Source organism: Eurosta solidaginis, chromosome 1 (genome assembly GCF_040869045.1).
Source record: "Eurosta solidaginis isolate ZX-2024a chromosome 1, ASM4086904v1, whole genome shotgun sequence".
Lineage (NCBI taxonomy): Eukaryota > Metazoa > Arthropoda > Insecta > Diptera > Tephritidae > Eurosta > Eurosta solidaginis.
In genome coordinates, this window is record NC_090319.1 from 390,348,983 (window position 1) to 390,376,354 (window position 27,372).

At 36.0% G+C, this 27,372-nt stretch overlaps 1 protein-coding gene across 4 annotated transcripts in view; it reads right to left on the reverse strand.

Moving 5' to 3' along the window:
* The window catches only part of Task6 (TWIK-related acid-sensitive K[+] channel 6), a 69,789-nt gene extending 43,313 nt beyond the window's left edge, over window positions 1–26,476 (reverse strand). For 2 of the 4 annotated variants that reach the window (XM_067763488.1, XM_067763487.1), the window contains exons 1-2: window positions 26,237–26,476; window positions 23,918–24,566 (exon numbers count right to left, since the gene is read on the reverse strand). In XM_067763488.1, coding sequence (XP_067619589.1) covers window positions 23,918–24,044 — 127 coding nt within the window. In that variant the 5' untranslated portion in view covers window positions 24,045–24,566; window positions 26,237–26,476. The remainder of the gene's footprint in view (window positions 1–23,917; window positions 24,567–26,236) is intronic. The other 2 variants (XM_067763490.1, XM_067763489.1) reach the window with 2 other exon arrangements.
* Between the last annotated feature and the right edge of the window lie 896 nt (window positions 26,477–27,372).

Sequence of the window (27,372 nt, forward strand, 5' to 3'; positions counted from 1 at the left end):
ACTAACAATTTACGGGCCCCCTATACAAAATCCACTAATACATTTGACTAACTTGAATTAATGACGTCTCATTCATGAATCATTATTTATGGATTACATCAAAAAAAAATTTGCCACATCAACTAAATGATTTTTAGACTAAGAGCTGACAATAAAATTAACACAGAATATTTACTATTTATACTATTTTATTGTAACGTAGAAATAGAATTCTCTTTTAACAGCCACATATTGTTTCAAACAGGGACGGAAAATAATAATTTTTTTTTTCGGAGTCGAAAAAGTCCTGGTCAAAAAATTGTCCTAGGTGAAAATGTTTGAGTTCCCAGGTATCCCTATAGCAATATCATGTCGAATCATGCATCCTTTTTATTTCTTGAACTTTTTCCATTAAAGTCCACATATAAAAGTAAAATCTGTATTTTTATTTTTTTAGTCCGATAAAACTAGTTAAACTCGGACTTTTAAAAATAAAAGTCCGGAAATAAAAGTTAAATCCGGACTTTTATTTTTTAGGGCCAAAATAAAAGTCTGGCTAGATAACAAAGAAACGGTTTATCCGAATTAAAAAAAATTGTTTGTTTCGGATAAGCCGTTTCTTTGTTATCAAGCGGGACTTTTATTTTGGCCCCTGGTTTCAAATTATCTTTTCTAGTTATTTGGTAACATTTTAATACATTTATGATAAATTTAATGATGATTATACATTTTAATTATTCAATATAGAAAGTTTGGATATCAAAGATTGGATTTACATGCTTTTTTTCGCTGCAAAATTTTTATATTAATATCAAAATTTAACTGTCTTGCCAAAACGGATTTAACACAAAGCGTGTCAAGTCCTGAAACTCGCTCTTGAGATGAACACGATCTATGAAAGTTTCTGATTCTTGAAAGGACGCTGAAGGAACGTTCTGCACTAGCTACAGTGACAGGTATACTGCACAAGATACGTAAAGCAACACAAGTGTTGGGGAAAATCGTATACACATTTTGAACATATGTAGATGCCCTTTAGCAATTCCAATGGTGACAGACCTTTATCAAAATTTACTTCGTAAATGTGTTTCCAGTGAATTATTTCATATTCTAAGCTTTGAGAAATGTCCTACTTGTATTTTTCGGCAAATTTTGCTGCGCTCGCCCGAAGCGTAGTTTCATCCATGTTTTCAAATTGCCACAAAAAGAAAAACGTCTCGCTCAAATTTCTCATAGCTGCAAATCGCTCAGTAATGCCAGTGATTACCGAATCAACGATCACCAGGAATATGTTGTTTTTAAAATCAGACTCTGAATCATCTGTAATCATCTCATTTAATTTATCTTCAGAACGTCTTTTGGGTTTTCTCTTTCGAATGTCCGGAAACTTTGGCGAGATGTTCAATTGAATAGCAACTGTTTTCGTCGGAACTCAACATCTATGGTGGCGTCTCTAGCTTGGAGGACCACGTTTCTTTCATTAATGGTAGTCAGTATTTTCAACCAAATTGACGACAGCAACGGTAACATCGCCGTATGCTTGCGCAGTCAAATTTGACTTTTGGCTGAAAGACTATGAAGAGAGCTCGGTACATTTTTTTTGAGGATGTCCTATCGTTGTGAAGTGCTGCTGAAAATAGTAAAACATTTTTGTACAACTCCGAAGAAAGTAATTGCAGCCGTACAACATTCTGCAGCATCAACACCACATCAATTGAGACTGTGGGTTGCACAAGGCGAGTAATCAGCATTCGAGTTTTTGTCGAGAATGTGACGTAGTGCTCCGTTGTAAGCTCCTTTCATATTGGCGCCGTTATCGTACCCTTGTGCCAAACAATCTTCAGTCAAGTATTGCAAATTAGATCAACGATTTTCTGACCAGTTTTTTGGTTACAATTTACGAAAGCCAAACACCGTTCATGAATTGTAAAATCTGTTGCTTTCGAATTGAAATGGAGTGAAATGAAATGAACGTAGTCAACGTGACTAGCATCAGGCGTAGCATCAAAGATAATGGCAAAGTACTTGCTCACGTGCTTTGCACAAATTTCTATAAACTCGTTCTGAATGTCTGGGGAAAGATAGTGAACTTGTAAACGTTTGTGCTGCTGTGAAATCCTAACTTTCTCCAAATGATCTGTAAGTATCGGATCATATTGGGTTATAAGATCTTAGATGCCCAAAAAATTTCCATCGTTTCGTTCACCAAGATATATACTTTCGTCTTTGAAAGCTAGGCCTCTTTCACCCAAATATAAAAAAGTGTCCAAAATTCTATATAAAATTTATTTCCACTTTTGAGTTTCAGTGATTAGCTGCTGTTCATTGATAAGTGTATCAATTGTAGCCTCCTTTTGAATTAGATTTTGTAAAGATCGCCATTGAATATAACACTTAATGTGATCTTGAGTATTTTCGTATGATGGCAGTTTATCGTATAGCTTCTTCCATTCCTAGAATGTCGAATATCCGCCTGGACAACAAATTTTAGTCGATTTAAAGTATTGGTGCTTAACAGACGACATGGTAGGCAAAAACAAAGCATTGCTACTGGCACTCCACACTAACCAGTCAAGCCCCACTTTCTCTCCATTTGGCAAGATTCTGTTTAAAAGGAGGTAGGGAATGCCTCGTCATGACAATCACGTGGAAAAATAACAGGACACTTTTGATGACCACGACGAATTATTTCGTTGACTTCTTCAGATCGCAAAAACTCATTATTCACGGCACCGATAAAGAAGTCTTTTAAATAATCTGGACTTTGATACAGAGTTGGTGGTATTGTTGAAAGACTTTTTGAAGATGAACGTTCATCAGTGTCACCACGAAAACTTTACGATTTCGGATTCATGTAAACATACATTTTTGTTTGATGTTTTTATTGTCTCCTCAGACCCAGGCAAAAATCATTATCAATATTCGTTGCTTTTGAAATTCGGCTTAAAATTTGCACATAGAACAACTAAAGACTCTCTTGAATTAAAAAAAATGTCTAGTACGTCTAAATCGCGGGCCCCCTGAGAAACACATTTTTGTTTGATGTTTTTATGGTCTCCTCAGGCCCAGGCCAAAAATCATTATCAATATTCGTTGCTTTTGAAATTCGGCTTAAAATTTGCACATACAACAATTAAAGAATCTCCTGAATAAAAAAAATGTCTTAGTACCTCTAAATCGCGGGCCCCCTTAGAAACCCCGGGCCCGGGGGGAATCAAAATATGTGCCACAACGAATTTGTGTAGTGCCGAGACCTTCCATATTACGACCTCACATGTCACTTCTCCCTGTACTGGTTGTACTCGCTGGTAAAATAGCTTTAACCTCCTGTTGACCAAATCAGATTAGATTAAGGAATGAGATGCGCCCGTATCTATAGTCAGTAAACGCTTCTTGCCATCTTTATATCCTCTTACGGTAAGACTTCTCGATTTTCTACCAATTTGTGACACAGATATATCGGGACATTCAACATCTGGAGCTAGCTCTCGATCTTTACATCTGGCTCGCTCTTGCTCATCTCCTCCAGCTTTGTACTTAAGACCATCCATGTTTTTGGAACCACTAGCGTCAAGACCACAATGCCGTGCAATGTGACCTGTCTTCCTGCATTTGAAGCATTTGATTACCCTGTCACTCCGCTTCTGCGATCCTTTCAGTGTCTCCAAGGATCCAGTCTGGCCCTTCTACTTCCAGACGGCGTGCTTTGAAAGCTGGCTTACACAAAAGCGATGCTGTTTATTGAATCAGTGCATGTGATACCGTTTCTGCGAATGTAGGTTTTGCGTTTGCGTATGTCGCTCGCTTCGGTTCGACATCCCGAATTCCATTTCTGAAAGTTTTAATTTTAACTCTCTCAGTGTATTCCACAGGTACGTCGCATTTGCAAGGTGGGTCAATCTTTTAATATCCGCCGCGAACTCTTGCAATGTTTCACAGTTTTTGGTAACGGTTTTGCAATTGTATTCCGTGTATTTGCTTCCTGTGTTCGCTTCCGTATGGCCTTTTTAGAGCGCCCATCAATGTTTCGTAGTTGTTCGTTGTCCCTCTTGAATGGTGTGTAAGATCTAAGCAGCAGGTCCTTGTAACAACACGAACAATGCAGCAACTTTATCTTACTCTGGAATTTATTCTACAATTCCTCTTCTGACACCAATTGTAACAAGTTTTGGGAAATTCCTGATAATTATGCACCTTCTGCTAACGTTCGAATAGTTGAACTGTCGAATAAATAACTCAGTACCCACTCAGCATTTATCTTTATCTTTATTCTTTAATCACACACAACAACCAATGGTTATATTTACAGTGCATGATATCTTACACACTAACATTTTAAATAAAAACTTATAATATTGAAACCAATTGATGTAGGCCTTCATATCGGGTTACCTGGTTGATAAGTGATAATTTTACACAACACATACAAATACTCAAAAATAAAATAATCCTTAACCAGTTAAGTGGATAACTAAGCTCAATATAACCAGAGAATATTTGAAAAAAAAACAATATTCGGAGTACTTAGAATAGATGAAAAACATATACAATGAAGAAATAGAGAGAGGTATACAAATTATTTGGCAAAGTGTTGCATAACTTCGTGTTTGAACCGGGTTGTGTTTTTTAAACCTCTAATCGCTATTGGTAGATTATTCCAAAGGTGAACTGTGACAACAAAAAACTGTCGCTCGGTAACCGAGCAAGTATATTTCATGCTACAGATAGCGAGTGATCGAGAGGATGTCATGAAACTAAAACGCTCCTTCAAATAACCTGGCTGGTGTGTAACTATGACTTTATGTAACAATGTTAAGCATCTGAGTTTTAAGAAATTTTAAAATGAGATGGAAAATATTTTTAGAGCAAAAAATTGAGATGTGATCATAACGTTTAACCTAGCCACGTTGTTGTATAGGATATTAAGTTTCCTCCTACCCATGCTATCACAACCGGCATATAATTCACAGCCATATAGCAATTTAGGTATAAGATACGCTTTAGCTAGAAGTAGGCGAATTTTAGGTCGTGTGAATTGCTGGACACTCCACAGTGATCTCAGCATTCCACACACGCGGCCTACATTAGCGATTATTTGGTTGTTCCGTGTTAACGTTCTATTGAAAATCACACCCAGATTTTTTACAGTGTCTACATATTTTATTACAGTGTTATTCAACTTTATCTCGTGAAAATTTGCTAGGTCAAATCGTTTTTTATATATTGCTATACATTGGGACTTGTTTGGGTTCAAGACTAGGCCACTATGACAGGCCCAAGTGTAGATCTGATCTAGGTCGATGTTTATGTTCCCAATGCAAGCATTTATGGAATCTAAGGGACAACCAAGATATAGTTGAACGTCATCTGCATAGATATGAATGTTACAATGCTATATAACATCCACGATATCATTTATATAAAGCACAAATAAAAGTGGACCGAGAATTGATCCTTGAGGGACACTTTTTGTTACATTCAAAAGTTTCGATGTTGAGTCTCCCATACTTACGGCTTGTGAACGACTGAAAAGGTAAGTTTGAACTAGCCTCAGTGAAGATGAAGAGAAATTATACAATTTATTGAGTTTTATGCATAAAAGTGATCTACAGTGTCGAAAGTTTTAGAGTGATCAAGTAGAGTTAGATACGTTACGTCATTTTTGTCTATATTTGACCTTATATCATCGGTGACCTTTAGAACAGCTGTGGTACAGCTCCTGTTAGGTCTAAATCCAGATTAATACTGGCTAAGCAGTGAGATATTAGGTGAATAAATTTTGAATTTCCCTACATATGAATACAATTTGATTACTCTTTCTGACAAAATATGAGTTATCATAAAATTGAACAAAAGAAAAAATCAAATATGAACACTTTTGATGATGAAAAACTGAAAATAATTTTTCGATCACTTTTTGGAATCATTTTTGAAGTCCTTTGGTGATTAAATTTTAATATTTCATAAAAATCAACAAAAAGAATTTTCAAATATGCTTACCTTTCGATGAACAAAAACTGAATATAGTTTTTATACTCAGTTGAGCAGAGCTCACAGAGTATATTAAGTTTGATTGGATAACGGTTGGTTGTACATATATAAAGGAATCGAGATAGATATAGACTTCCATATATCAAAATAATCAGGATCGAAAAAAAATTTGATTGAGCCATGTCCGTCCGTCCGTCCGTCCGTTAACACGATAACTTGAGCAAATTTTGAGGTATCTTGATGAAATTTGGTACGTAGGTTCCTGAGCACTCATCTCAGATCGCTATTTAAAATGAACGATATCGGACTATAACCACGCCCACTTTTTCGATATCGAAAATTTCGAAAAACCGAAAAAGTGCGATAATTCATTACAAAAGACAGATAAAGCGACGAAACTTGGTAGATGAATTTAGCTTATGACGCAGAATAGAAAATTAGAAAAATTTTGGACAATGGGCGTGGCACCGCCCACTTTTAAAAGAAGGTAATTTAAAAGTTTTGCAAGCTGTAATTTGGCAGTCGTTGAAGATATCATGATGAAATTTGGCAGGAACGTTACTCCTATTACTATATGCACGCTTAATAAAAATTTGCAAAATCGGAGGAGCACGCCCACTTTTAAAAAAAAATTTTTTTAAAGTAAAATTTTAACAAAAAATTTTATATCTTTACAGTATATAAGTAAATTATGTCAACATTCAACTCCAGTAATGATATGGTGCAACAAAATACAAAAATAAAAGAAAATTTCAAAATGGGCATGGCTCATTTTTAATTCAGCTTTTTGAATCTTTTATGAATATATTTGTTGACTGAATAATGAATTTTATATTTTAGTTTTCATTAAAAATCTTGTTTTTTTTACATACACATATTTTTTCAATCATGAAGGTAAGGAAATATATATACAAATTTTATTATTTTTACAAAAGATATTCTTCAAGATGTAAATAATGTAAATGTGACCGAAGATTTCCCCAACCATTTCTCCACCTTCGGCTTCCCAGAAAATACATGAGATATGAAGAATAAATGCATCATAATCGCATTCAAAAACGATTCAAAAATTTCAACAAAAACGATTGAAATATGTTCACGAATATGATCAGAAAATGACTGTGAAAAGCAGTCAAATATTACTCTAAAACAATTAAAGCTCAATTTTACAATGATGTCAAATATGAATAAAAAGCGTTTCGAAATAGGAATCATAAATGATTATTCAAGAATAATCACATTTAAGGTACATTTTTCTCCCGACGATACCTTAATTTTCGAAGAGAAAATGCTTTTAAATTTGAACGTTTTTAATCATCTTGGAGTATGATATTTAAATATTTTTTGATCAAAATTTTCAAAAAATGCTGGCTGGGTATAGCCAAATGTGCTTTTTTTTAGACTACTTTGGGAATAGTACCACAAATTAATTACTCGCGTGTTAAAATCAAAGTGATCCATTATTCCTCAGCTTGCGCTGCTTTTATACACTCCGTTGCTTCGTTCGCATATTCCTCCTTAGGTCTAGACTTTTCAGGAACATGCCTTCTGGAACAGGTACTTGGTTATTTAGCTATATGCGTGTGTATGTGTGTGTAACAACTTCTGTTCTGGGCCCTATTCAGTAACTGTGAGTTTTAAAATGTACACTTTTTCTTCATATAATTTGTATGAAAGAAAAATGTACATTTCAAAACTCATAGTTACTGAATAGGGCCCCCGTTCTTAGCTGATGATAACGTGATGTGTGATTGTTTCTCTTGTTCACTCTTATCTGCTGACTACACATATGTATGTGAAATAATCTCTCTGCTTCAAGCTGCTGGTTATGTGTATGTGTTGCTGCTGTGATGTGTTAATGTACATATGTGAGTGTTGCTGCTTGCACACAATATTTATTTTCGACGGCAAACCAAATTTAATACGTTAAATAATGGACATTTTAAAATTGCAAAAAGCAAACTAAGTCTCATTACTATACCTTTCATGGAAATAAATCGGAATATTAAATCGAATTTCGAAAATGTTAAGTCTTAAAGGAGAAGAGATAGATATCTTGATGAAATTCAGTGAGCGGGTATATTTGGTCTAAACCACATAGCTATATCTCCTATACAACCGAGTTTTCGTAACAGCAAGAAGCTGTTATAATATATATACTTGTTTTCATCATAAAATTGCTACTATCATGCAACCCAACCTACTTTCTATATTTTTAAAGAGTATGAAATTAAATACTTTTTTAAGGAAGGCGCTTCTTTTATGCCCTTAAAGATAGTCAAGAAGGCCTAAAGTGAATCTTGGATAACATTTGTTGGAAGTAGAGACATAGGAGCAAACCTCGCGCAGTTTTAGGTTGCGCTACAAAACCACGAACAATTGCCATACCTCGTCTAACTATTACTGCATGCAGTGGCGCACCTATACCATCTGGGGCCCGTGGCAAATTCTTTTGATAGACCCCTATCAGTAAACATCATCACGTTGTACTCAGTTTAATTTTAACAAATTTCGAGATTTTCAGCGTACCCAATTACACGTTGTATATGTCCCTCTAATGCAGTGCATACTTCAGGAAAGCTGCAAGACCTACAATTATTTTTTATTATTAATAAATCATCAAGGTCCCTAATACACGACGATTTTTCCATTTCGTCTCCGAAAGTGGGTCGAAAACTGACAATTTCGCTGGCAAATGATTCAGATATGTCTTTTTTTATATCTCAACAAATTCTAGAGCTTTTTTAATAGATCAGTCTCATTTCAAACTTTTAAAGTGGGAGGCTGCAAAACACCGAAATTTTAAACAATTTCATTCATTGGATTGAAACGCGATTTTAGTCGGTTCATAATGATGTTCAATACTCCATAAAATATTGTGACGAATATTAGCAACACTAAGGGATACTATCATCTCTAAGCCGATACTGAGCAGTGACTTATATGCACATAACCAAATTAATCATTATGTCCATACAAGCAGCGGAGAGCAACGCACAACCACATGCATATATCCCGAAAGTATGCAATCATTTGTGCAAGTATCACTCACATATACACGCGCATATGAGAAGCTATAATTGTGCAAGTATCACTCACAGATACACATGCATATGAGAAGCTATAAACGTAGTTATAGTTGGTAATTTTATAGCTGATAACTAACTAGTAAATTCTAGAAATAGAAGCGCCTAGAAATATGTCAACGAGGAAACCAAATAGTATAAAAGCAGCAGCAGCTGAGGCACGATGATTCAGTTATATTTAAGCAAGCTATCAGTTGCGAAGTATAAGTGTTATTGTGAAGTACTTTAATAAAGGCCATTTTGCATTATTGAATAGTGGAGTTATTTATTCAACAGTTTAGTGATTCGAACGTTAGTAGAAGGTTGCAAATAAGAGGAATTGCACTAAATTCGTTACAATTGGTATCAGAAGCGGAATTGTTGAATAAATTCAGAAGATTTTGAATACAACTTGGACATGGCAAAGTTGAGTGAACTAAAGATCCAGCAACTGAAAAAGGAGTTGGAGAACCGTGGATTGAATACAACCGGCAATAAGATCGAACTTCAAGCACGGCTACAAGAGGTAATGGAGTCGCAAGGAATTGATGTGGACACGTATGTCTTTTGTCCTGATGTGGAAGAGCCAGCAACTAAAATGGAGGAGAAGATAGAGACTTCGAATCCATTGGCAAGTATTGACACTAACGCGATACTAGCAGTGTAGAAGCAAATGACGTCACAAATATCAACAGAAATGTCATCTCATCTGGAATCCCAGAAGACATATATGGCATCCCAACTGGAATCCCAAGAGACACGCATAACATCCAAGATGGAAACTCAACTGGAAGAACAAAAGACATATATGGTATCCCAAATGGAATCACAGGAGACACGCATATCCGAAATGTCGTCACAAATAACATCTAGGATTGAAACACAGGAGGCACGTATATCCGAAATGTCGTTACAAATAGCATCCAGGACTGAAGCACAGGAGGCACGTATATCCGAAATATCGGGACAAATTTCAGCACGGGTATCATCGCAGATCTCTGCACAACTAGAAGCCCGTATGGACGAAAAAATAATGCAGTTTGAGAACAAAATCGAGGCTGAGGTAGATGCTTTAAAAGGTCGTATACAGGAGCTGCAACTAAAACGCCCAGTTGTTTCAGCAAGCAATACGAAGGTAAAAACTCATTCTTTTGACGGCTCTGTTCCTTTCCAGGTATTTAAGCTCCAGTTTGATAAGACCGCAACAGTGAATAACTAGAATGCTGAAGATAAAGTTGCTGTTCACGGCATTGAAAGGGCCTGCAGCTGAGATTTTAAAAACCATTCCAGAGGGCGAACGGAACTGTTATGAAGCATTGATGGGCGCTCTAGAGAGACGATACGGAACTGAGCATAGGAGACAGATATACCAAATGGAGTTACTGAACCGCTTCCAGAGGCCTGGTGAAACATTGCAAGAATTTGCGTCGGATGTTGAAAGGCTGGCACATTTAGCGAATGCGGACGCACCCGTGGAATACACTGAAAGGGTAAAGATTCAGAGCTTTATAAATGGCTTGCGGGACTTCGAAACAAAGCGAGCTACATACGCAAACCCAAAGCCAACATTAGCATAATCGGTATCACATGCTCTGGTTCAGGAAACAGCGTCGCTTCTATGTAAGCCAGTTTTCAAAGCCCACCGTGTGAAAGTGGAAAGACCTGATTGGGTAGACACAATTTTGGAAGCACTGAAGGGATTACAACAGAAAAATTCCGGAGTTATGAAGTGTTTGAAGTGCGGTAACCCAAGTCACATTGCACGTCATTGCAGCACCGGTCATGGTAGTTCCAACCTGGCTGGTCGTAAACGCAATGCTAGAGGAGATAAGCAAGAGCGAGTCAGATGTAAAGATCGAGAACTTGCCCCAGCTATTGAATGTCGTGTGATACCTATCTCGCAAACTAGAAGGAAATCGAGCAGTCTTACCGTCAAAGGAAATGTGGATGGCAAGGAGCGTGTACTGACTGTAGATACGGGCGCATCTCATTCTTTACTCCGATCCGAATTGGTCAACCGGAGAGTAAAGTCATTACCTGGAGCAAGATTGCGTGCGATTACTGGCGAGTATAACCAAGTCCAGGGAGCAGTGAAGTCTTCATTGGGAGGTCATGGTTCTACACAAGTTCGTTGCGGCAGAGATCGTCGATGAAGTCATATTGGGAGTGGGATCGATATGCAGAGAAGGATTATGCAGTATAAGAACAAGGACGTGCCACTTAACTTCAGTTTGGAGAAAGGGTTCAGCGGTAAGCGAGTGCTGGTGGAGAAGACTCGACAAAGACCACGAAAGTCAAAGGTAAAGGTAGAAGGGTGGTTCATTTGGAGAGGCTAGCAGCGGTTAGATCGAGAGATTTGTCTGATCGCGACGATCAGACTTAGGTGGAGGGCAGTGTGACGAATATTAGCAGCACTAAGGGATACTATCATCTCTAAACGGTTACTGAGCAGTGACTTGTATGCACATAACCAATTTATCATTATGTCCATACAAACAGCGGGGAGCAACGCACAACCATATACATATATCTGAGATACTCCCGAAAGTATGCAATCATTTGTGCAAGTATCACTCACATATACACGCGCATATGACAAGCTATAATTGTGCAAGTATCACTCACATATACACGCGTATATGAGAAGCTATAAACGTAGTTATAGTTGATAATTTTAAGGCTGATAACTAGCTAGTAAATTCTAGAAATAGAAGCGCCTAGAAATATATCAACGAGGAAACCAAACAGTATAAAAAGCAGCAACAGTTGAGGCACGACAATCAGTTTGATTTAAGCAAGCTATCAGTTGTGAAGTATAAGTGTTATTGTGAAGTACTTTGATAAAGGCCATTTTGCATTATTGAATAGTGGAGTTATTTATTCATCAGTTTTTGATTCGAACGTTAGTAGAAGGTTGCAAATAAGAGAAATTGCACTAAATTCGTTACAGAATGTTCACTTTGAACAAAATTTCCGGATCTTGGAGACGCCCATCTTCGCAAAGGTCATCAAAATGGCGTTTCACCATCCTCAGGCGAGTTTTAGAAAATTCAGGGATGATGAGCCATTTTTCTGCCACACTAAAAATCGATCTTTAAATTTTTACATTTTCAAATTCATGTCGATACCTTTCCAGTTCTTGCAGACAGCTCCAAACGTTTTAATGCATTTGAGAAATCGGTGGATTTAGACTGAAGTGCTTTAGAGGCTGCATCGATAGTAAGTAGGATCTCGCAATGGAAAACCAATAACATTACAAAATTGTAGTTTCAAATCTTCTTTTTGAATGAAACAGCTTCATTTCTCTCATCTGATTTGCAATTCAACAGAATGTTTTCGTTCGCGCGTTTTGGACTTCAACAAACCAAACTTTTAAAGCAAAATCGACATCATAACAGCATGTCCATCTAGTAGGGTTTAATGTTTTTAATGTTATTGAAGTTGAAGACTAATTTTTTTTATCAGATATATATAAAATATTATAAATTTGTTGAATTGTTTCAAAAATATTTTGCATATCAATAACCTCTCTCACGTGTAACGTGTACATCTCTAAAAATGCATCAACATCTTTTTGTTTAGTTTGGCTGAAATGGCGATTAACTTGAAATTGTATTATGGTCTTTAGTTGTCTCACTTTGGATTTTAGGCAGAACTTATATAAATATACTTTTTAAATAAAATAAAATACTCAAGTACAATGTAAAAAATTATTTTTGAGCTCGCGGCCTCTTGGCCCGGGGCCCTCTTGGTTCGGGGTTCGGTGGCATTTTGCCAACCCTTCCACCCTATTGTTACGCCACTGACTCCATGTAGATGCCCATAGAAGGTCAATTGTGTTATCAAATTATTCGATATAAGTCTAAGGAACCCGATAGGATCTTTTCCGTGGAAATACAAAGACAAATTGGCATTATTTATCCAATGCTGACAGAAACTATAAAACTCCATCCAAATTCCACAAAGACTGAGCGAGGCAAATATAGTGATTTTCTTCAAATAACTTACTCTGGATGTCTTTCCGTGCGTAGAGAGAGCGTTTAACAATATCTAATGAGTTTGAATAGGCTCCAGAATTCCTTAAGTAACGTCTAACGTGGTACACATTCAGCGGTAATCCGTAAAAGGCTATGTTATTCAATCTACTGGAAATAATCTTCATCTTAAATGAAGTGAGGCTCAAACTTACATGGCAGATTATATATTATATCGAGGACAGAATAGGAAGACTATAACAGCTATAATGTTTCTAAAGTTGTTTAAAGCCAAGCAAGGATTGTCTGATATCTTTTCTGCAGACATTGACTGTAAGAACATATTCATTCATGGCAACAAACAAGGGTTATTCGGTCTCCTTATTTATTTTGCTTCCATAAATATGTATGTATGTACATTAACCAATTCTTTATGTTTCTACATCACCTTACAAAATGTATATAAGTAGGTACACACAGGTCCGACGATAGGGGACTTAGGGGGTCATTTACCCCGGGCCCAGGCTTTGGAGGGGCCCGGGAATCTCAAAATGCTATCCAAGCTTTTTGTTACAGAAAATAAACAAACCACACCTTTAATGACCTTTCGTAGATAGCAATCATTTTAAATTTCAACAAATTTTATAAATCTCTTAAGGCGTCGCACCCCGCATAAGGTGTTCTTGGTTTTTGGCGTCGCTTTATAGCATAAAGTTGAATTCGTTTTCTGTTGCAGCAGAAAAATTCGGTATGATGCAAATTATTATACAGCGATATATATACGCTTAAATATACATGTATATACAAATGCATATAAATATGTAAAAGATGGTAGTTTTGATTGTGAGAATTTATTCATTTTAGTATGGGCCCGTATTTTTTGACCCCAGGGCCCGGATTTTCTCGGCGGCTCTGGGTACATACTTATAAGCACATACTTTAGGATGCGTTCACATATGCGACAAGCTAACTATGCATTTCCCTAATTACCGGCAATATTTATTGTCAACTGATGTCAACAATTTTGGAAAAAAAAACAACGCAATCACTAAACTTGCATATGTTGGCCAGATTTGTATGTAGAACGTCCGAATATGTCACTACATATTTATGCATGTATGCACATGGGTAAGTTTGTATGGTTGAGTCTTTTAAAGTCCATCATGGCTGAGAGGAACTAAATGAATATCAAAGTATCTTCTCAAGTGCATATGTATGATACCCACAATAAATTTGTACCTTAATCAAAGGTTTGTATTATTTTTATACTTTGAGTACATAAACATGAGGATGACTTCAAATTTAATTTGGTTATTTAGAGGTTCGCTTATACCGAACCTAGCTTTCAACTTGTCCTTTCAATTGCAGATCAGGTTCTAAAGTTGTTTTTAACTCCATAGATTATGCTGTACTATGTTTGCAAGCCAGGGCAGCGTAATGGATTTTCTCCAAAATTTTGAATTCCTCATCCCAATTGCTTTCGTTGCATATTTTATTCTTTGCACAGTACATACTTTGTATGTGACAACATGTCAAAGTTATGCATTTTGTTTGTATTTTCTTTGTTATTTTTATAAAATTAACCAACGTTGTATATTTGTATGAATTAAGCGGGATTGCCCTCATTGCTTTAAAATGTATTAAAACATTTATTTCAAACAATTTTTAATTTATTTAATGCTTTGGGAAAGATTTAAACAACGTGACATCAGGACGGACAAAGCGACAGCTGTTTTGATTATTCCGCCATGATCTGTTGACAAACGAACTTGGCCAAAACCTAAGGCTTTCAAGAGATTTGAGAAGTATGATCAAGACAGCTGTTACTTTGTACGTCCTGATGTCGTGTTTTTAAACAAAAAAATTTTATATTTTCAAATCGTCAGCACAGCTGGGTATAAAAATTTAAAAAAATAATCGGGTTGAAAAAATTATCTGCATAGAATTTTAAAATATGATTTCCTGATTACCGTGGACTGTTGGCTTATTGCACGACTCTACAAAAAAATTTTGTTCTTTGTCCTGGGGGTCAATTCCTTAACTGTGAAAAACTGAAAAATGTACACTCATTGAAAACTCATTTGCACACACAATTTACACTTTAAATTTTCATGCGATTCTGTAAACTATTGTGTACATTGTTTTGCTGAATGAGCGCTGAATGTAAAAGTCTTATGTCAGTGAGAAAATATTCATCACAGTTCTGCTTTACAGAATCAGAATTTCAAAGTTTACATAATTTCTTGTGTACACTTTAAAACTCACAGTTAGCGAATAGGGCCCCTGTAAGATCATAAATGCAACCATGTCAACTAGTTAATAGAATAAGCAAAAATACATCACTGTAAAGGAAAAAAAGAGAAGATGGTGGACTTTCGGTTTATTATTGGATTGACAACTGAAGAATAAAGTATTAAGATAATTAATCCGGACGTTTCTGCTGCTTTATTAACCATCGAAGGTAGAAGTTACAGTCCTAAAGTTTATTTCTTGATTTTCTGTTTTATTATAAACGAAAACGAAAAGAAAATACCTTTTTTTCGGTATTAAGTTTTCTTTCGTAATAGTTATAGTAGCAATACTCATGGCGCATGAGGTGTTTTGTACAAATCTAGAATAACCTAAAATGTCGCGAAAGTGTAAACATGAAGCTTATGATTTCTGTTATATATGTGGGCACTTTATTAAAGTTCGAGATATAAAATATGAATTAAATACATCTCTCATCCTATGTGAAGCCTACGAAGTATATTTTGGCTGTCCTGTTTGGAATCAATACAAGACATGGGCTCCACATGTTGCTTGCAGTTATTGTAGAAGATGTTTGGAAGGTAAGCAAATTTTATTTAAATATTAAAATTAATAAAGTGGACATATTGATTTATCTTTCTTTATTTTAGGTTGGTATCGAGTTGAGAAAAAATTTATGAAATTTGCAACACCAAGAATCTGGCGAGAACCAAAAGACCACGTTAAGGACTGCTACTTTTGCATTGAGACTCCGAAAGACGTAGAGGTTAAAATGCAAAACCGATCAAATATCCTGATCTTGAGTCTTCTTCTGCTGCAGTCGCATACGATCTGACACGACCAGTACCAGAGCCACCGAAATAATTATCGCAGAGAAGTGGATCATCTCTTAGTTGTTATAAAAGCAATGCCGATAAGGAGTTTTTACCGACACCAGAACAACCAAAACATCATTTCATCACTACTGAAGATTTTAATGATTCATTAGAGATTTCAATTTACCAAAAAGTAAAGCAGAGCTTTAGGCTCTTCTTCGAATGTAATGAACAGATGATGGGAGACTATATTTGGGGTTTATTGAGGGATAGTACCTATGAACATGAAAGAAAAAGTGAAAGTGTACACTTTTAAATCATTTTCTACTTTTTTGTAAGTTATTTAGATATTAAAACTTAATAAAAATATTTATTTGAGTTGTTTCATTTTCAAGTAAAAATTAAAACCACAGATTTTGAAAAATTCGTTCAAGCGGTTTCCTAAATCGGAAAGCAAGCTTTTTCATGCCATATATTTTTTTCCGTCAAATTACGACCAAAAGAATTGAAATTTAATGCTTTGAAGTCAAAGACAAATTTTGTGTTGACCCGAGTTATTGCTTTTAACAACTTACATCATTTTTTGCTCGGAATCTACAAATCCTTTACCTAATGCGCTTACGAAAGTGTGTCACTTGTGCTCGTATTTTCTTTTAGCGCTAGTCCTCTTTGTAATTAATAAATTAAAAATGTAAGGCGCGATAACATCCGAAGATTTTTTAGGCCGAGCCTCTCTACCAATTTGCGTCGTGATCCTTTTTAATGTTTCCTACAAATTGGCTGGACAGGACCTCCTTGTTTCATGCCGACTAGGAACGGCAACTGCAAGCCAGATGATTTTTCACTGAGAGCTTTTCATGGAAGAAATCGGAGTGCTTGCCAAACACCGCCGAGGGGCGACCCCGCCTAGAAAATTTTCTTCTGATTAAAAAGGCCTGTTTCTTAAATTTTGATGATGCTTTGCCCGGGGCGTGAAATACACAGTTGAAATAATATTAAGCCTTTCCGAAAAAATTATCAATGTGGAACACGAGTACACTCTTACCGCATGGGGGCCTACCTTCTCAAGGTTATATAGAGGCCATGTTTCACCAAAAGTCTCATTAACGTCATCATAATCATCTTTAATTCTTGCTTAACCGAAGTGTTATCGATGTTGATGGTTCTTTGGTGGATGCAGCTCCGGTATGTTCCGGTAACAAGCACTATTAAGGTACTAGCCCGACCATCTCGAGAATGTTTTTGTATAACACATGAAACCTTTTAGGCCATAACACCCTCCCACCCTCTATATCCATGAAGAACTTGGGGTCATCAAAGACTCGGCTTTTAAAGAAACAGGATTCGTCACGGGTAGGTGAGGTTGACAATTGGGTTGGAGAAGTTACATATACATTGCGCTGGCAACCCCTTGAAAGGGTTCCGCTACACAGCCCATTAAATCAATTTGATATTTTTGCCACCTCTTACGACAGGCATACCTGCCGCAGGTACATTCTAATGGCGTTTTCTTTTCTGAAAATAGTGTCACCATGCAGGTTTTTTCAGCTTTCTCGTAAGTTTGTGTTTTCTTTTCACAAAATATTTCTCACTGGATATGGTACACCCATTATCTACGAATTCAGCAATTTTGCAGACCGCTAGGTGACCTAGATCAAAAGTTAGAATTAAATAGTGTAACAATAGCGCAACACTTTTTCCAGAAAAGAAAACGCCATAAGCCCCTAACCCGCTGAGGTGAACTTAGGAAGTCATTACCAGAACGCAGCTGTATGAAGAAAAGGTGCTTGAAAGCCCCTCATTATATTTAATTTTCATATTATTTACAATGTGGTTTACTTAACCCGCGAATAAAAATAATCAATAATAAATAAACAACAGGTAAAAAGATTTAATTTAATAATTAGAAACTAAAAACAATATTAAAGTTTTGTTGGTATGTCATTATATCTATGTAGGTTTTAAAAAGTATACTGAAATTTAGCTTTTGAATAAGTAAAATAAATAAAATTCTCATAATAAACTTTTTATGTGCTTTTAAATAAATTTTTTCTATGCGATCCTTTTGGCAGGTTTAGCCAATTTGTTGGTAGTTCATTGAAAAAGATTGGTACTATCTAATATATATATGTATGTTTGGAACTTCTGCATGCGCAAAGACTTTGCAATCCTTTTTATGTTTGATCATATTATTTGCATAGATCAGGTAAAGAAGTGTTCCTAGTTTAGGGCCTTGAAGGGCTCCATAAGAGAAAGCGACCTCATCTCTAAATTCGTTAAAAATTATCACCCTGTAGGCTCTTAGCTTCAAATAGCTTATAAACCGCTCTAAGCAGTTTCCTCTGATTCATTTTCCAAGGCTTCCAGTAGCTCTGAGTATGTCAGAGTGTCACTTTGGTAAAGTCAATGAACAGAGCGAGGCTTTGCATAATATTTCCAAGATTTTCGGTTATTATATATAGTAAAACTACCAAGAAGCTGGTTTAAATTTTTATGTTTTTCAAACCCATATTGATTTTGCTCAATTATTTCATCTATGTGGAGTTCCACACCAAAATAAAACATGTACATCTTAAGTTAGGTTGAACTGCTCGGTCAATAAAGACCTCATATAGACTGAATGTTAACATCATAAGTATTTTTGAGAAGATTGGTAAAGTTTATATTACCACTGATACCAAACGAAGGTTGGTTTTCTTTATATGGAATAAGTTTGATTTAAAAAGAATAAAAAGAAGGGGTTACTTGTATTTTAAAATAATATGTCCATTTAGCCATAATAAGCTATTAAAAATGTAAATGTTACGTTTTGGTGTGACCGCTGCTAAATGTGTCCATTAGCGACTTTACTAGTCGGATGCTTAATACTTTAGTAAAAAAAATATATTCTATTCTTTGAGTGGAAACTAATGAGAAATAGTCCTTCATAGTGGTTTCAAATCAACGTACTGGGGGCTTGGTTGCACTTGGTACATTCGAAATTTCGATAAAAATCTGTAAGTGGAAGGGATCTGCATTAAAAAGATAAAATTTTGTCAAAACATGTAAATGTTGCGTTTCGGTGTGGACCTCCACATTTCTCAATGAACGTTGTCAGTCTAGTTACGACAATGAAGTTAACGAGCTTTTTTGTCCAGTGTTCTTAAAAATAAATGAATGTAAGGTGCGATAACCTTCGAAGAGATTTTAGGCCGAGTTTCTCTTCCAAATAGCTTTATTTCGAGAGTTTCAAAAGATGGTAGGAGTTAAAATGCCCTCATAGGCCAAATTATCTCTAATGTACATTGCAACTCCAGCCCCTTTTCGTTCCTCTCTATTATAATACTCCGAATTAAATCCCTTTATATGAAATAAGTTTTGCTCTTCTGCTTTTATTTTCGTTTTAACGAAACAAAACCATCTATATTGTTTAACAGTAGAGCTACCTCTGCCGAGAACGCAAGGAAATTTTTTCGAAGGGATCTAGTATATAAGTAAATAAACATCTACAAAAAGGCGCCGGACTACTCTGCCACGGATTTCCCGGTGAGCCCCATTCTTAAAGACAAATACCCTAAATTCATAGTTGATGAAAGAAACCTCCCCAGGGAGCCTTGCGTCACTCTAGCACAACTTCGATCTAGATACTGTAATAGGTTAAAGCCGTAAGGCCGAGCGACAATCAACTTTTCATTATGGATGCCTTCAACGCAATCTGTCGATAACATCGCCACTATCACACAAGATGTTTCGTTTGTTAATATTAAGGAACTTCAGACTTGGCATTTGCCGTTCTCCATAAAAATGCGTTCAATCTACTCATAATGCATAAGATAGCGCTAAACCATATATGTAATACTTCTATATCACTACTACTGAACTGTGCAGCCTGTCAAACATTACAGTACAGATATACAACGAGAGAAGGAGACAAAATCTCAAAGCTGTCGTTAAATTTTTGTAAAAAAGGTGCTTAAATATATGTATATTTCAACAAGCCGTCTTGCTTCTATCAATATCGTACATTAGGCTATTTCGTTCTCCAAATGAAAAAGTAAGCTTTTGTTTTCCATTAGTATTATAAAATTTTTATTGTTTTAAGAACTCCGGAGAATAGCATTACCTATATGTGTTGAGTGCGCAGATATACATATGTAAATGAGCCCTTTGTGACCAAAAAGCGACAAAAAAAAGCAAATAATGCCAACTGACAACTGCGAGTGTATGTATAGGTATATTTTTATACATGTATATTTAAATTTTTTTCATTTCAAAAATATGAATTCTTCGCCTTGTTTTTTTTTTACTATTTATGTAAATAATGTACTTTGTAAGGCTGCAGCCCATGTTTAAATAGTAAATACATCAAGCCTTGTTTTGTATTTGTTGGCCCTTTCATTGTTTAATAGACTAAACTGAGATTTTATAACAATTAGTATGCAGAGTTGGGTAAAAGGGATAGTGACCCGTTGTTACCCCTTTAACACTTTTTTTACACACGCTACTACAATTCACTAACACCAACAAAGCCCGCGCATGCGCAGAACATACATTTGCACAGTTTCAGCAAATAATGATTGACAGAAAATTTGCACATTAGAAAGATAGGAAGGTATTGATATAGAAGTATTATATATATGCGCTAAACGCATCTATATGAAAAACTGCTTATGCGACGGGGCTTTTACTTATCCAGAATCAACCCCGAAATACCTAATGTATGTATGTACCCACATGACACCAACCATCTTTTCAATTGCAATATGGAATGAACGCCTCCGACCCCGTTGAAACTACAAGTGGTGTAACATTTGGGATGGGGCGAAGCCCTGCTATGAAGTGCGCTCAAATTAGTAATTTCACATTATGTCAGATTTGTGTATTTTAGATGAATACCTAACAAGCTCGTGGCTCTGAATATTGAAAAATTCTTACAAAAGTTCAATGTGAAAGTTACGTTATTATTTTTCATATTATATACACATACTAGAAGACCCGGCAGGCATTGTCCTGCCCTAAATTTGGCCTATCTGAATACATTTTAATAAGCTTTTTCCGTCTGACTCTGCCCTCCCCCTCTTTACTTCTTCATAATCCTTTTATTCACTCCTCCCTCCGTCTTTTTCGCTTCATCTATCTCCATCTTTGTCTCATTCTATCTCTTTCTCACTCTCCTTCTGCTTCTCTCTTTACTCTTCTCTCAATTTCTTCTCATTCTTCTGCATCCCTTATTGCCTGTCCCAGAGGATGGTATGTATTTTATTCCAGTCCCAGTCCCAGGCCCAGACCCAGTCCGTCTCTGGAAAATATATTACTCTGTACTAAATCACTCATCAACAGCTTTCATTTGATATCCATATTGTATAAACACTGTCTAGGCATTCCCTGGCCCACGTTTTGGCCTATATCTCGATACGCTAGTCACCCAGGGGTATGAAAATTACCCTCTAATAAAGCACTCATCAACAGCTTTCATTTGATATCCACATTCTATAAATACATTCTAGGGGTACCCGGGTCCACGATTTGGCCTATATCTCGAGACCCTAGTCACACAGGGGTATGAAAATTGCCCTCTACTAAAGCACTCATCCACAGCTTTCATTTGATATCCATATTCTATAAACACATTCGAGGGGTACCCGGGTCCACGTTTTGGCCTATATCTCGAGACCCTAGTCACCCAGGGGTATGAAAATTACCCTCTAATAAAGCTCTCATCAACAGCTTTCATTCGATATCCACATTCTATAAACACATTCTAGGGGTACCCGGGTCCACGTTTTGGCCTATATCTCGAGACCCTAGTCACCCAGGGGTATGAAAATTACCCTCTACTAACGCACTCATCAACAGCTTTCAATTGATACCAATATTCTATAAACACATTCAAGGGGTACACGGGTCCACGTTTTGGCCTATTGCTCGAGACCCTAGTCACCCAGGGGTATGAAAATTACCCTCTACTAAAGCACTCATCAACAGCTTTCATTTTATATCCATAATCTATACACACATTCTAAGGCTACCCAGGTCCACGTTTTGGCCTATATCTCGAGACCCGAGTCACCCAGGGGTATGAAAATTACCCTCTACTAAAGCATTCATCAACAGCTTTCATTTGATATCCATGTTCTATAAACACACTCTAGGGGTACCCGGGTCCACGTTTTGGCCTATATATCGAGACGCTAGTCACCCAGGGGTATGAAAATTACCCTCTACTAAAGCATTCATCAACAGCTTTCATTTGATATCCATATTCTATATACACATTCTACGGGTACCCGGGCCCACGTTTTGGCCTATATCTCGAGACCCTAGTCACCCAGCCACCTATCCTATATTTCAAGTTAGATCAAACTACATACGGGGTGCAAAACAAATTCAAAATCGGTTCAGTAGTTTAGGAGTCCATTGGCCTCAAACATAGTGACACGTGTTTTTTATATATTAAGATATACATGTAATCGTATATGTAGATATACACGCAACAGAAGACATAATTGAGTTTGAAGACGAAAATTGTGTTGCCAAAAAACTACGAAATATAAAGTCAAGCATTTGGACCCATTTTGACAAAATCAGTAATACTATTGCAAAAAATGTTATACAACTAGTGGTAATACGTCAAATTTGTTTCACCATCTAGAACGATCCCATACAACTGCAAATTTAGACTCACATAGCTCGCCAAATAAGATTAATTTTTATATGAAAAAACATTGAAGATCCATCATCACTTAAAAGGCTTTTGCCAGCACCCTACTGGGGTTTAGCCACCGCAGACGTTCGACCTTTTCCCATAGTGGATGACAAAGGGTGTCGTAACATTGTATATACCCTCGCTTCGCTGTATAAGCTACCATCGCGGGCAACTTTGCAGAATGTGTTTTATGATCGTTTCGAAGTTATGAAGACAATATTACATATACATATATATGCATGTATGTATTATACATATTTACATAAATGTCTGATATATACCTGATATTGCTTTTAAATTGAGTAAACGCTTTTTACTATAACAAAAAATTCGATATATATCGCGATATATCGATACCCTCCCTCTTAAATATCGAAAATATCGAGTATACCGAATATCGATACTTTTTCAGCTCTATATTCGAAGCCATTGCTAACGAACGCAAATAACTGATTGGTTGGTAGAGTTAAACCCTGCCAGATCGGCCGATTGAGCTCAGCTTCAACTTCAGTTAAAGTACACTGAAAAACTGCAAAACAAGTTTAAGCGTAGTTTAAATGACAAACCGAGTTGAACTTGTCGGAAAAACCGGACATTAGTGTGTCCCAAGTAAATACAAGAAACTAAACAAATCACATGGCTCATAAGTTGAGCCGAACATCTATCTGGCTCAATTCGTTGCTGTTGCATTTACGTGCGAAATGGTTTATATGACTCAGTACGACCGGATGACAAGGAACTTATTCATAGGTCGTTTTATACGAATGGACTAAACGCTTCGGCCAAGAAATTATTTCAGTCGACACCGCAGTTTGGAAGCAAAGGAAAGGAAGACCTCCACTGAGTTGAGGAAGACTTGATCTCACTTGGTGCTCCCAAAATGGCGAAACAGGGATAGGTGGCGTGACTTTTAATGACACGGCCTAAATCGAAAAACAACCCCTATAACAGCAACCATTATGCATTTTTTTTATACTGTCATAATTATAGGTAGACAAACTACGCTTTTTTATTTAATTTAGTACCGCTACGTTGTTCTAGACCACCCACTGTGCAGCTTTAGGGAACATTTTTTTATGTCACAACAGTATAAGAAGTAATGTGAACCAATAATCAATATGGCTAATTGAGCATAATTTGTTTTAGTAATAAACTCACCTTGCAGTGCTTCCCAGCGCCGCTTTTCCGTTTCCGATTCGAGTGAGTCAAATACAGCAGCGCCAACTAATAAATATGTAAATGTGCACACGATCAATGATATCGTGCGAACATTTTGTTTCTTCATTCTTCATTTAGACGAAGTTTTATTTTGAATTTCATTATCATTGCAATTATGATGAATGCAGCACCCTCTTGATTGAATAATAAAATTGCAGTGATATGCATCCGTGAAGACGCTGTCAAGAACACTCACAATTTATTGTTGCACTTTTCGAACCGACAAGTTGTTGATGTTGTTTTTTATGAAAATAAATGCCAAAGCGCAAAAGCATAGGAGCGATAATGTTGGAATCAATGATGAAAAATAGATAAATAGCTTCTTCAGCCTTTTTCCTTATACAAATTTTTTATTTTTTAACTGTTCACAGTTTTTTTTTTTCAGTTTTTAAGCTTTCTAACTTGCTTCATAGCCAGGGGGTCTCTTTAAGATGTCGCGCCAAACCAAATTTTATTTCTTTGATGCATATACTAGTATTATTAGTAATTTATAATTAAGTGTTTATTCATTGGTATATTGCGGACCCTTACAAAGTTGTCATAACCATTTTTTTACTTAACCATAACTATTGGCATCTTTTATTGGTGCCTAAAAAATGTGATATTTTCATAAAAAAAAAGGAAATGCAAAGAATTATTAACAAATTGCACAAATAATAAATCACGTAGTCAAAACTCATCAAAAAAAAGAAATAAAATATCAAAAAAGTTAATAAATACACCAACATAAATATTTATAGGTTTAGATATGGCAAACAACCCAAAAACCAATTGGTTACATATGGTATGGTTACGGCTAACGCGTTATGACATGGTAGCATTGACCGATTACATTAGTTTCCACAAAGTTGGTTGGATCAGCTCTTTTATATTGATATGGAAAGTTTACCAGGGCCTTAAATTCGGTCAGCAGCTAGAATATTGTAACTCTCAGAGATAGATCCGTCAATTAATATACCAAAATTATCTATCAGACCGACAGTCTGAGTTTACTTAGCCATGTAAATATGTCTGCCTGTCTATTTGTACACTGTTGACCATAATTTCGAAATAGTAAAAGACTTCGTTTATTTTGGAACCAGCCTTAACACAAAAAACAAAATCAGCTTTGAATAGATAGGCAACTGAAAAGTAAACTCCTGCTTTATGCGTACTCCAACGTAGTCCAGCGAGTTAAAACGCAGCGGCTACGCTGGCTGTGCCATGTTATGCGAATGAGAGATGATTCTCCGGCCAAAAAAGTATTCTTATTAGAACTCGACTATGGAAGCAGAGGAAGATGACGGTCCTAACTACGGTTTTCTGACCCAAGGGAAAACAATTTAAATTCCCTCGGTGTGAGCAATTGGCGCCATTTAGCCCCAAAAAGAAACGACCGGACTTGTTAAGTAAGTTAACTTTAAATTTTTGGGATATGTCAATCTTTTACAAATCCTCAACAGGAAATCCGAGGTTTTACGGCTGTAAGCGAACATCTCGCCGCGATTTGTAACAAGTTGAGGTTTATCAACGTAACAATTATTTGCGCCCGAGCCCCAAGCGGTGATCCGGCCGACGGGTAAGGACTTCTTTTATGTAAAATTTTAAAATATATAGAATTACTGCCCTCGCTATGGTATCCAAATTATGCTTGGCGATTTTAACGCCAGGGTGGGCAAGGAAGAAGTATTTTGTGTGTTTCCAATAGCGGTAAGTATATTTTGATCATCATATACTGTTTTATCGCTAAACCCATTCGACATATCCGTTTTCTATTAATTTTGTTCGCAAGCAACTGGTAATTTATACATCCAAATGTTCAACGATGTATCAATGGCCAGCATCCGCACCAGCTCATGCCAGGTGAAACCATTTTGTATTGTTTAACTACCACTTTTTCATAGTCTTTATTTAACTTATCCCATGCCTATGCTGATTTATGCAATCTGGGTTTATTTTACTCTGTGTGAATTGGTACTGAAATTGCTTTCAATTGAGCAGGTATGACTTTGAGCCTCGATTGCCGTATAGTAGGTACATGTAAATATACATACACATATATATATGTATTTGCAAATCTACGATTAGATGCATGTGTATTGGAATAAAGCAAATGTATTTTGCATTGTCAGTGGATTGCAAAAAAAAATGTAGACGAAGGCCGTAAATTATCCTTAAACCAATTCGTTTTCATTTGACAACTCCATAGAATATTTCACCAATTTTTTCAAACTGATCTGTATAATTATTGCCACAAATTTTTATTTCACTTCATCTTACTTTGCTATGCAACCCAGGATAAATGGGATTTTCAACAAAATTAATATGTATGTATTGTATACATACATACATATATTATAGTAGCATTCACAAAACTAATTTGTTTATAAAAAAGAACACAAATCTCTTTTATTTTTTAAACCCATTATTGTAAGTTGAATTTTCTAATAAATTTATTGAGTTTTCCTGTCGTCGTGTCACATCGCGTCGGTTACTGATATTAAATCTGCTAGTAATGCACGCGATTTCTCCATTAAAAATCAACAGAAAAAGGATACATTAACTTACATCCTCTGAGCGCACAGCAAACCCTGTCATCTTAAACGGTTTTCAGGTATGTAGGTAACAATGCTTTTGTTGTTGTTGTTGTTGCTGATGCTGAACTTAAAGGCTTTTTAAGAGAATCATCGACTCTTTGTTAATGCTGAATTGTGAGAGAACGTCGTAATCTGTCAAATAATATTTCATCCCTCAAAATAGTTTCCGAATTTTCTGGCGGTTATTCAAATGCTTAAATTTCCTGGATGCACAGTCATGATATTTAAGATTATTGTCCTAATCTGCTTTGCTTTTCTGATCTCAGTTTTAGAACCCAAAGTGGCAAAGTTAACTCTTGTCCACTTTAACTGTATACTATGTATGTCTCCATTTACAGCTTTATAGGAGATGTAGGCCTCTAAAAATATTTATAACTCGAAACATCAAAGATCTTAATGGAAATATGCTATAAAACTTACAAGATTTAACTTTAAGTCCGAAATCTCGAATAAATCTCTAAGTGGAAGTGTGTTTATATGAACTTTTTTGATAGGCGCAATTTTTAAAATCATGGATGGCAAATGCTTTTTCAAGGTTTTCAAGTTTAAATTGGTATCATTCCATTGTCAGTTATTATATTAAGTAGTTGACATACCATCTGAACGGCAAGATTACAATATTTAAACCAGAGTTTCGACTACACACTTCTCAGTTTTAGTTCATAAAGTGGAAATTAATTGTTGTTAGGAAAGTTACAATTGATGTTCAGAATTTTCAATTTATGTCCAATTCAACAATTCAAGTTTAGAAAATTTAAATTGAAGCTCAAAATTTATATTTGTAATTCAGAAAATTACAACTGAAATTCAGAAAATCGC